The sequence below is a fragment of the Budorcas taxicolor genome, chromosome 10, assembly GCF_023091745.1.
Source record: "Budorcas taxicolor isolate Tak-1 chromosome 10, Takin1.1, whole genome shotgun sequence".
NCBI classification, from domain to species: domain Eukaryota; kingdom Metazoa; phylum Chordata; class Mammalia; order Artiodactyla; family Bovidae; genus Budorcas; species Budorcas taxicolor.
The window spans coordinates 59,379,806-59,391,972 of record NC_068919.1 but is presented as its reverse complement, the minus strand read 5'-3'; the positions used below and the strand labels follow the sequence as shown (position 1 = coordinate 59,391,972).

The window sequence follows — 12,167 nt, the reverse complement described above, 5'->3', positions numbered from 1 at the left end:
AGTGAGCCTTACTCAAGAGTAAACCATAATAACCATCCTACTAGGATTTATTGGGGATCAAAAAAAGAGATATAACCGCTTCATTTCCAAGTGATAAGGAGGGACTGAAATAATAGTGAGAGAGTAGCTCTGAGACCTGGAGAAGGCAATGGCCACCCACTCCAGTACTCTTGCCTGGAAAATCCCATGGACAGAGGAGCCTGGCAGGCTGCAGTCCATGGGGTCGCAAAGAGTAGGACATGACTGAGTGACTTCACTTTCACTTTTCACTTTCATGCATTGGAGAAGGAAATGGCAACCCACTCCAGTGTTCTTGCCTGGAGAATCCCAGGGATGGCAGAGCCTGGTGGGCTGCCGTCTATGGGGTTGCACAGAGCTGGACACAACTGAAGTGACTTAGCAGCAGTAGCAGCAGCAGATCTGAGACCAGACCAATGTTGTTTCTATGATGTTTCATTTACAGTAACAGCTCAGAGTGGCGGGGGGGGGGGGGGGGGGGGGGTGCAGTCCTTTTAGCTAGACTTTGACACTGTCAGTTCATACTTCAGCCTTCATTTCCCTTTTACCTTTCCCCAACACACAGATATAGAAGTTCAGGAATGGCAAATTGTTGAATGTCTCTGGAGTATGCCAGTAATCTTATTGTTTTGGGCATGTCAGCCCAAACTTCAAATAGGAAAACTTGGGATAGGTGTATTGGTACCTGGCTTCACATGGGTTTAGTCTCAGCATTCAGAGATACAAAGTACACTAGAGTGTTAATAGACTTGAAGTTTAATTCAAGTTTTGCTACCAATTAACAGTGTAACCTTAAAGGCAAGTCACTTTACCTTTCAGTCATTCATTCAGCTCATCTTACTTGCTGATTAGAAAACCAGTCTCCCAAGTACTGTTCTAGGTGCTGGGGATTCACACTTCCTACCTTCAAGTTGTTTAGCTTCTAGTGGTAGTGATGGTGAAAGTGGTGAGACAGATAATAAATGTGCGGAACTTGTGAGAACAATGAAGGAAAGAAAGCAGTAATATAATAAGAGTGAGGAGGTGCATGGGGGTGGTGTGCGTCTTGAGATGGAGTATCTGAGGTGTCTCTAGGCAAGTGAAAAAGCAAGGTGCTGAACTGGAGGCTAAGAGTATCTGGCATTTGGAAAGACATGTATTTTCTTCTTTTCATTATTATGTTCTGGGAAGGCCCACCAATGCCTCTATTCTGGAAATAAATGCAAATATGTTTAAGTCAAGCTCTGTATCAATTTGATAGTCTATTTTTTGAAGTAATCTATTTAAGAAGCAATAAATAGTTTAGTGTTATTTGGGTTGAGTTGCTGCTGGCCATTAAAGAAAAAAAAGACCCTCTAACAATAATAATAATAATAAAAGCAAACTAAGGTGCCAAGTTATAATTCTGTGCTCAGACTTATGCTCAGGATGCAGAAAGAACACCTCCTTAGCTGTGCTGGGCTCAGGGGCTCAGAGCAGCAAGGCCGCAATACCTGACAGCTGTCGGGAAGGCTCCGAGACCCAGAGCCCAGGGAGGAGGAGCCACGGGAGGGGCTGACTAGAAGCAGCCACCTCAGCGAAGAGGCAGGATTTCCGCGGGGTGAATGCCGGTATCTCCCGGAAGAAAGGGCTCCTGCTGCAAATGTCCCGTGATTACCTCGGAAGTCTTGCTTCGCCGGTTGAAACTGCAGAATAAAGAAGGATTAGCAAAATATGGCTACGGAGGGCCCCGCCGTGCGTCGAGTCCAGGTGGCGGAACATCCCAGGTGGGAGAGAGGAGATGCCCGCGCTTTCGGATCGCTTGGGTTGGATAGATGTAGAGGCTGTCAGGGCTTTCAGCTCTTCCAGGAGCAGACAGAATCCTTGGGATGATACAAGGTCTCTTGGCTGGGATTGTAAGACCGCGCCGCAAAGTCTCTCCAACCTTGTTCCACTACCAAGGGGTGTGTGTCTTGCTTCCTCCATGCAGATCTTTCTTTCCCTTGCAGAAGGGTGGGACATTTTCTGCTGGGCTTTAGCAGAAAAACCTAAATTAATTTTGAACCTCTTCTCTGTTTTGCCTGCCAGCTGATAGTGCTTTTTAAAGTCTTCCTTTTAAAATATTGAAAGCAATAAAATACAGCCAAAACAAAAACAGGAAAATGACCCCCAAACCAAAAAACCCCCTTGGTCTCTGCATCCTTTTAAACAAATAGTGGAACTTATGCACCTTCATTTAGGGAATTAATCTGCTGCCAGTACCTAGCTACAGAATAATTATCAGCTTAAGTGATACCACCTGGGGGATATTTTCATTTGTGGTCATCTTGCAAATACCTAATGGAAATACTTGTTTCTGACATAGGACAGAAATCTCCACCTGCTGGGTATTAGCTCTATAGCTTTTCTAAGGTTGGCTTTGCTCCCCTTTTGTTGTTTCTAATTTTTGGTATTTGTTCTCTGTTAACCTTTTTCTCTATAATTAAGTCCTAAAGTTCTCTCTACTTCCTGGTTTATGACTGTCATGTGACAGTTAACAATATTACAGCATACTAAAACTTGAAAATGCTTTTTCACCCTTGAAACATCAAAGAGTGGGTCTTTAGTTACAAGAAAGATATGTAATTTTTGATTCTGAGGACCAGCACAGCCTTAGATGAGTTAGAAGTGTCATATATTATTTGTGTTTCCATTTTATGCCATTTTAGTCATAATGCTTGATATTTCTCTAGTTACCCTATGAGAAGGGAGATGGTAACATATACTAAAAGTGAAGAACTGTTTACTAAATTTCCTTTGAGTTGTTTCTTGCCTTAAAGGACCTTTACAGTATTTATCCATGCATGCATGTGTGCTAAGTTGCTTCAGTCGTGTCTGACTCTTTGCGACCCCAAGGACTGTAGCCCGCCAGGCTTGTCTGTCTATTGGATTCTCCAGGCAAGAATACTGGAGTGGATTGCCATGCCCTCCTCCAGGGGATCTTCCTGACCCAGGGATCCAATCTGTGTCTCTTACGTCTCCTGCATTGTCCAGCGGGCTCTTTACCACTGGCACCACCTGGGAAGCCCTGTTGTTTATGCAGCAGACATTTGTTGTTCATATTTAATGTTCTGTGCTAGCTACAGAAGAGGTCATATAGTAGTCTGGTAACGGTGCACTTTGCCATTTTCTTGTTTTCCACTTAATATATTTATTAACTTCAAGCAATGTTTGAGCCACTTATTCATTTTATCAGGAGTGAGTCCAGTTAAGTCTAGATAATATATCTACAAACCCACCTAACTGGTCATATGTTACAATATGCTGAAAGGGAAAAACATGCATGAGTGCCCATTATCAGACTGTCCTGTTTTGGAACTTCTGCTCTTTCTTCAGGATACTGTCAACTGGAAAAACACACAACATGAGAGTTGTGAGTTAAGTTTTATTTAGGACATAATGAGGACGATAGCCTGGGAGGCAGCATTTCAGATAACTCTTAGAAACTGCTCTGAAGAGGTAGGACGGAAGGTCAGTATGTGTGTGATTTTGGTGAAGTGGACTACTTGCTATCAAGCAAACATTATTTTGCAGAAAGTTGCTGCTAGTCTCATGAAGGTTACTGCTAGTCACAAGGAGCAGATGTCACCATGAAGGATGTTGATACTTTTCTAAATATGAGGAGATGCAAGAATTGGACTCATAAAATCTTCTTCTGAAAATATCTATCTGAAGGCCTGTTCTGCCGGTTTTCCCCAGAGCATTAAGTGCCTCATTCCTGATCTCCACCCTGAACTCCTTTCAGGGTATGTTGAAGGTCAGTGGTCACAGCAGCTTGCATTTTAATCCTCATAGAGATAGATGGCAGGTGTCAATTTTAGTTGGCAATGCCTTTTCAGCTTCACAGGAAACATTTTTCTTTTTTTAAGAACATGAAGTTGTTCAGTCGTGTCCAACTCTGCGACCCCATGGACTGTAGCCCACCGGGATTCTCCATCCATGGGATTTTCCAGGCAAGAGTAAATAGAGTGGGTTGCCATTTCCTTCTCCAGGGGATCTTCCTGACCCAGGGATCGAACCCGGGTTTCCCGCATTGCAGGCAGATGCTTTTGCATCTGAGCCACCAGGGCACATGACCTTCTGAGTAAAGGAACTAGTTAACCACGTCATATATTTTAGTAAACTTAATTTCATTTTTATTCATTAAAAAAAATCAAATAGAAATAGAAACTCTAATTTATTTTTCTGTATTCCAATCTTGCTTGCTTCCTGTACTTCAGATCCCACTGTTCTAAGTTTTCATTCTTAGCATTTCTTTGCATTTAGAACCACTGTTCTAAATAGATCGATTTATAGATGTACTATCTAGATTTAACTGAATTCACTCCTGATAAAATGAACTACTGATCTAAGTTTCTGTGCATTCTCTTCTCTTTTCCTTCTCTTTAGGGTTGTTTTATTTAAAAAAAATTTTTTTTAGTTTTTTAAAGTTTTTATTTTATTATTTATTTTTATGCTTGCTTACATCAGGTCTTAGTTGTGGTACACAGGCTTAGTTTCCCCATGGTATATGAGATCCCAGTTCCCTCATCAGAGATTGAACCTGCATCCCCAGTATTGGAAGGTGGATGCTTAACCACTAGACCACAAGGGAAGTCCCATGAGATTAAATTTTAAATTGTTAGATTATTATTGCGTTTTGGTGACAGCTTTATTGATATAAAATTCATATACTATATAGTTCAATTGTTTAGAATTTACAATTAAATCATTTTTGGTATATTCACAGGATTGTGCAACCATCACCATAATCAAACTTAGAACATTCCCATCCCTACCCCCCACAAAGAACTCTGCATCTGTTAAGCTTTCACTTCCTTGATACCTGCAAGCCCTAAGCAAATTCTAATATACTCTTTGTCTGTAGATTTGCTTATTCTAGACCTTTCAAATAAATGGAATCAGATATGTTTTTATGTAAGTGTGTGACTGGCTTCTTTCACTTAATACAATGTTTCAAGGTTCAACCATGTTGTAACATGTTATCAATATGTCATTCCTTTTTATGATTGAATAATATTCCATTGTATTGACATATAACATTTTGTTTATCCATTCATCAATTGATGGGCATTTTGGTTGCTTCCACCTTTTGGCTCTATGATTAACGGTGCTGTATAAACACATTCTTAATATGAAAGATTTGAAGTTTTTAAAAGTATAGTCAGTAAAGCCTGAAAACCCTACAGTTCTTTTTCTTATAATCTGATTCTTATCCTTACTGCCAATTCTTACTTCCCTTCTTAGAAGTTTGGTTTGTTTTGTTTCCTTGTAATATCATTGTATCCTTTTGGGATCATTGTATTTTTATAATATTATTGTTAACATTTTTATAAAAATTGTATTATATTCATATAAGTAGACTCATATTTCATTTTTTTAATTTACTTTTTTCCACTTAATATTTCTTAGAGATTCTGATGTATCACTCTATAAAGATATATTTTATTTTTTAATGACTATTTCATAGTACTAATATGTCCATTTAACCACTCAATTATTAGAGTATACATTGAAGTTTCCAATTTTTCACTCACAAATATTGCTGGATTGCTGCAGTAAAAATCTTTATATATTTATCCTTAAGCATTTTTTATTTTTCCTTAAGCTTGTTCATGAAAATGGAACCTAGGTCAAAGGTAATAAACATTTAAAATTTTGATAGTTTCAAAAAATAAAATAAAAATTTAATAGTTGCTGCCAAATGGCCCTGCCACCCCCCAAAAAGATGTTATTAGATTGTCTGATTCTAGTTAGTTTTTAGAAACTCTTTATGTATGTATGTATGTTTTGAATAAATATTTTTGAATAAACCCGTATGATGTTTTATATGTTTTAGGTATATTATTCCCAGTTTAGCAATTTTCCTTTGACTTCATGTTTTTGTTGTATAGACATTTTATATTTTATGTAGTGTGTTACAGTGTTGAATGATAGTATCCTTGTCTTGATTTTGATTTTAATGGGAAAGCTTCTAATATTTTTGTCATCAAATATGTGATGTTTGCTATTTCTGGCAAGTAGCCTTGATTAAGGACGTTATCTTTTTTTCTAGTATGTCAAGAGCTATTTTCTTTTAAATTTAACCTTTTGTTAAAAACTCGAGAATGTCTATTGAATTACACTGGAGTGGGTAGCCTTTCCCTTCTCCAGGGGATCTTCCCAATTCAGGGATTGAACCACGTCTCCCAGATTGCAGGTGGATTCTTTACCAGCTGAACCACAAGGGAAGACCAGTAATACTGGAATGGGTAGCCTATCCCTTCTCCAGGGGATCTTCCCAACCCAGGAATTGAACCAGGGTCTCTTGCATTGCAGGTGGATTCCTTACCAATTGAGCTATCAGGGAAGCCCTATATATACACATATGTATATATATGTGTGTGTGTGTGTGTGTATATATATATATATATCTGCATATTTTGAGATCATGGAGCTACCCCTTCTCCAAGGGCTCTTACCGACCCAGGAATCGAACTGGGGTCTCCTGCATTGCAGGCAGTTTCTTTACCAACTGAGCTATCAAGGAAGACCTATATATACATACATATATATATATATACATATGTATCTGCTTATTTTGAGATCATGGAGTTATTGAGTTTTTTCCCTTTTTATTATGTTAGAATAGTACATTCAATCAACATAGTTCCTAGTGCTACTTCATATTCCTGGGAAAAGCTCTGGTCACATATATTATAAAATAATATATGTTGGATTAAATTTACCAGTATTTTATTTAGATTTCTTTATACCATTTTAACAAGTGAGAGTAGCCTATAGTTTGCTTTTGGGGGCTATTTGTGTCAGTAGAAGGGTTATACTATTCCCAAAATTGGATGGGAAGGCTTTCCACCACTTCTATTAGAACCATTTATGAAAAAAAAATTTTTTTTAAAGGTCTTACAGGACTAACACATAGTCTTTTCTGGGTCTTGTTAAGGGGATTATTTTCAACTACTTTGTATGTTTCTCTTTTCTGTTTCTCTATCCTGTCAAAGTCGAGCAGGGATGGGGAATTTTAACTCCTCAGTTTGGGTCAGTTCAGTTCATTTTAGTCGCTTAGTTGTGTCTGACTCTTTGCGACCCCATGAATTGCAGCACGCCAGGCCTCCCTGTCCATCACCAACTGCCGGAGTTTACCCAAACTCAAGTCCATCGAGTCGGTGATGCCATCCAGCCATCTCATCCTCTGTCATCCCCTTCTCCTCCTGCCCCCAATCGCTCCCAGCATCAGAGTCTTTTCCAGTGAGTCAACTCTCTCCAGTACTTTGGCCGCCTCATGCGAAGAGTTGACTCACTGGAAGAAGCCATCTCAGTGCTTCACTTTGCTTCTTACTTATAACAAAATTTTATGACAATCACTTGATAAAAATTTCTAGAAGCTATATTCTTTTTTAATAGTTTCATATTACTTCATTTTGTAAATAGACCATACCTTGTCTTCCCAGGTGGCATTAATGGTAAAGAACCTGCCTGCCAGTGCAGGATATGTAAGAGAGGAGGGTTCGATCCCTGGGTAGGGAAGATCCTCTGGAGGAGGAAATGGCAACTCATTCCACTGTTCTCGCCTGGACAATTCCTTGTACAGAGTAGCGTGGTGGGCTATAGTCCATGGGATTGCAAAGAGTCAGACTTGTCAGAAGCAATTTAGCACGCATACATGCAGGTTGTTTCTAGTGTTTTGCAGTTACAACAATTCTGTAATGAGTAATCTCATGAATATGTATTTTCATATTGCTGGAGAATACCTTTAGGGTAAATTTTCCACATAGGCTTGTTGGCTAAATTTAGTGCCAATGTATTTTTGTTAGATACAAAGTTTTGCCCAATTCACCTTCAAATGTGTTGTCCTGCTTTGCATTCCCAACCCAGTACCTCTTTCCACAGAACCTCACCAACAGAGTGTGTTGTTACTTTTTAATATTCACTACTCTTATAGTATCATGGTGTTGTTTTAATTTGCATATCTCTAATTTCATGTGCTTAAGGTTCATTTATGAATTTTCTGTTCTTTCGCACATTTTTCTATCAGGTTTTTGTTCATTTTTCACTTCAGTTTTTGAGTTTTTAAAATTGTAGTTGATTTACAATGTTATATTTGTTTTAGGTGTACAACATAGTGATTCAATATTTTTATAGATTATATTCCATTTAAAGTTATTACTAAATAATCAGCTATATTTCCCTTTGCTGTACAATATATCCTTGTTGCTCATCTATTTTATACTTAGTAGTTTATGTCTCTTAATCCCATGGCCCTATCTTGCTCCTCCTTGCTTCCTTCTCCCCATTGGTAATCACTTACTTGTTCTCTATATCTGTGAATCTGTTTATGCTTTGTTATATACATTCATTTGTTTTACTTTTTAAATTCCACATGTAAGTGATAACATAGAGTATTTGTCTTTCTCTGACTTATTTCACTAAGCATAATACTCTCTAGGTCTATCCACATTGTTGCAAAAGGCAGATTTTTGTTCTTTTTCTGAGTAATATTCCACTGGGTATGTATATAAATATCCATCATATTCATCTATTAATGGACATTTTGGTTTTTTCTGTATGTTGGTTATTGTAAATAATGCTGTTATGAACATTGGGAGTACATGTATCTCTTTGAATTAGTGTTTTCATTTTGTTTGGATATATACCCAGCAGTGAAATTTCTGGATTATGTGGTAGTTGTATTTTTAGTTTCTTTGAGGAGCCTACATACTTTTTCCCATAGTGGCTGTGCCAAATTACATTCCTACCAACAGTGTACAGTGATTCCGTTTACTCCACATCCTTGCTAACATTTGTGTCTTTTGGACGATAGCCATTCTGATAGGGGTGAGGTGTTATCTCACTGTGGTTTTGATTTGCATTTCTCTGATGACTAGTGATGTTGACAATCTTTTCATGTGCCTGGTGGCCATCTGTGTGTGTTTTTTTGAAAAAAATATATATTCAGGTTTTCTGCTGATTTTCTAATTGGACTATCATTTGATATATAGTTGTATTAGCTGTTTATGTATGTGGGATATTAACCCTTTATTGGTCATTTCATTTGCAAATATTTTCTCCCATTGAGTAGGTTGTTTTTTCATTTTGTTGATAATTTATTTTGCTGTGCAAAAGCATTTAAGTTTAATTAGATATTATTTATTTATTTTTACTATTATTTCTTTTGCCTTAAGAGACAAATTCAAAAAAATATTGCTATGATTTATGTCAAAGAATATCCTGCCTATGTTCTGTTCTAGGACTGTTATGGTTTCAGAGTTTTTGTAAAAAATATAAAGAATATATCTGTAACATATGCTGTAAATGTATTCTCTTAGTTTGCTAGTTTTCTTTTGATTTTGATTATGACATTTTCTGCCATGTAAATGTTTCTAAAAATCTTTTGTAGTCAAATCTGTTAGTTTAAAAGTTGCCTCAGAATTTTGAGTCATAGTTAGAGAAACTTTTCTCTTTGTTGAGTTATACCGAAATTCACTTGCATTTCTTCCTAGTGCCTGATCCACTTGGAGTTTATTCTTGTGTAAGAGATGGACCTAATTTTATCTTTTCCAAAAATTTTACCAGTTGTACTAGCATTGTTTATTACTTTGCATCTTGATTTGAGATGCCAGTTTCCTCATAGACTAGATTTCTATATGTACTTGCATCTATCTCTGAACCTTTTATTCTGGTGAAGTCTGCTTGTCTCTATATGTATTGAAGCTTCACTGTTTTCATTACAGAAGCTTTATAGTATGTTTTAATGTTTGGTAGGGCTACTCCTTCCTGATAGTGTTTCTTTTTTAAAATGTTTTCTCCACTGTTTCTGCATATTAGTTTTCCACAAATTTTCAAATTAGTTTGAATTTTTATATCAATTTGTCTATCTCTATAAGAAAAGCTCGTTGGTATTTTTTGGGAGGATTGCATTAAATTTATAAGTTAACTTGGGAATAAATATCCTTATGATGTTGGGTCATTTTATCCAAGAACAAGGGATGTCTTTCCATTTCTTTGAAACTATTTTATCTCTTTCAAGAGTGTTTAAGGCTTTTCTTAAATAAATTTTACATATTTCTTGTTAAGTTTATTCCTAAATACTTAGTGTTTTCTTGTTGCTGTGAATAAGGTATTCTCTACTATTGTAGTACTAACTGGTGATTGTTTTTGCATAGGAAGGGTATTCATATTTGGATATTTATTCTATATTCTGCTGTCTTTGTGAATTCTTTTATTATTTAAGTTGGTTTTAGCATTAGTTCTCTGGAATTCTCTAGATTTCCCACTGTATTGTCTCCAAGTAGAGATAGTTTTACTTCTTTTTTGATTTTTAATTTATTTCTCTTGTCTAATGATCAAATTGCCAACATCCTTTGGATCATAGAAAAAGCAAGAGAATTCCAGAAAAAACATCTGCTTTATTGATTACACCAAAACCTTTGACTGTGTAGATTACAGCAAACTGTAGAAAATTGTTCAAGAGATGGGAATACCACCTTACTTGCCTCCTGAGAAATCTGTATGCAGGTCAGGAAGCAACAGTTAGAACTGGACATGGAACAACAGACTTATTCCAAATAGGAAAAGGAGTACATCAAGGCTGTATATTGTCACCCTGCTTATTTAACTTATATGCAGAGTACATCATGAGAAATGCCAGGCTGGATGAGGCACAAGCTGGAATCAAGACTGCTGGGAGAAATATCAATAACCTCAGATATGCAGATGACACCACCCTTATGGCAGAAGAACTAAAGAGCCTCTTGATGAAAGTGAAAGAAGAGAATGAAAAGGTGGCTTAAAACCCAACATTCAGAAAACTAAGATCATGGCATCCAGTCCCATCACTTCATGGCAAATAGATGGGGAAACAATGCAACAGTGAGAGACTTTATTTTCTGGGCTCCAAAATCACTGCAGATGGTGACTGCAGCCATGAAATTAAAAGACTCTTGCTCCTTGGAAGAAAAGCTATGACCAACCTAGACAACATATTAAAAAGAAGAATCATTACTTTATGAACAAAGGTCCATCTAGTCAAGGCTATGGTTTTTCCAGTAGTCATATATGGATGTGAGAGTTGGAGTATAAAGAAAGCTGAGCGTTGAAGAATTGATGCTTTTGAACTGTGGTTTTGGAGAAGACTCTTGAGAGTCTCTTGGACTGCAGGGAGATCCAACCAGTCAATTCTAAAGGAAATCAATCCTGAATATTCATTGGAAGGATTGTTGCTGAAGCTGAAACTCCAGTACTTTGGCCACTTGATTGGAAGAACTGACTGCTTGGAAAAGATCCTGATTCTGGGAAAGACTGAAGGCAGGAGGAGAAGGGGACGACAGAGGATGAGATGGTTGGATGGCGTCACTGACTTGATGGACATGAGCCTGAGCAAACTCTAGGAGTTGGTGATGGACAGGGAAGCCTAGTGTGCTGCAGTCCATGCGGTCACAAAGAGTTGGACACGGCTGAATGACTGGACTGAAGTGTCTAATTGCATTACCTGTATCTCCAGTACTATGTGATTAGATGTGGAGACAGTGGAAATTTTTGTCTTATTTTTGATCTTAGTGGAAATGTCTCTAGAATTTCCTCATTAGCTCTTGGATTCAAGACTGAGATATATGTAATCACGTTAAGATAAACACCTTTGGGGACTTCCCTGGTGGTCCAGTGGTTAAGAATCTGCCTGCCAATGCAGGGGACCTGGATTCAGTCCTTGGTCCAGGGAAGATTCCACATGTCGTGCGGTAACTAAGCTTATGCACCACGACTACTGAGCCTGCAATCTAAAGCCCACAAGCCGTAATTAGAGTGGTCCCTGCTCCTCACAACTAGAGAAAGCCTGAAAGCTTCAACGGAGACCCAGTGCAGCCAAAAATAAATAAATAATTAAGAAAAAAGATAAACACCTTTGGGAATGAATTTTATGACTTTTTAGCATCTATGAAAGTAGTCCTATAATTTTTTTCTTCTTAGATTTAATATGATATATTATTTTAATGGATTATCCTAATATTTTCAACTTTGCATTCCTGGAGTTAATTACACTTGAACTATTTTCTTAATGCGCTGCCTATACTTACTAATCTTTTATTAATTACATTTGCATTAATATTAAAAAGTGACATTAGTCTGTAGTTGCGTTTTCTTGGACTATGTTTATC

The 12,167-nt window shown here is 37.4% G+C and overlaps 1 protein-coding gene across 1 annotated transcript in view; it reads left to right on the top strand.

The window, feature by feature from the left end:
• Window positions 1-1,635: 1,635 nt before the first annotated feature.
• GALK2 (galactokinase 2) overlaps window positions 1,636-12,167 on the top strand; it is a 136,098-nt gene continuing 125,566 nt past the window's right edge. Inside the window, exon 1 of the mRNA XM_052646205.1 lies at window positions 1,636-1,763. Coding sequence (XP_052502165.1) covers window positions 1,711-1,763 — 53 coding nt within the window. The 5' untranslated portion in view covers window positions 1,636-1,710. The remainder of the gene's footprint in view (window positions 1,764-12,167) is intronic.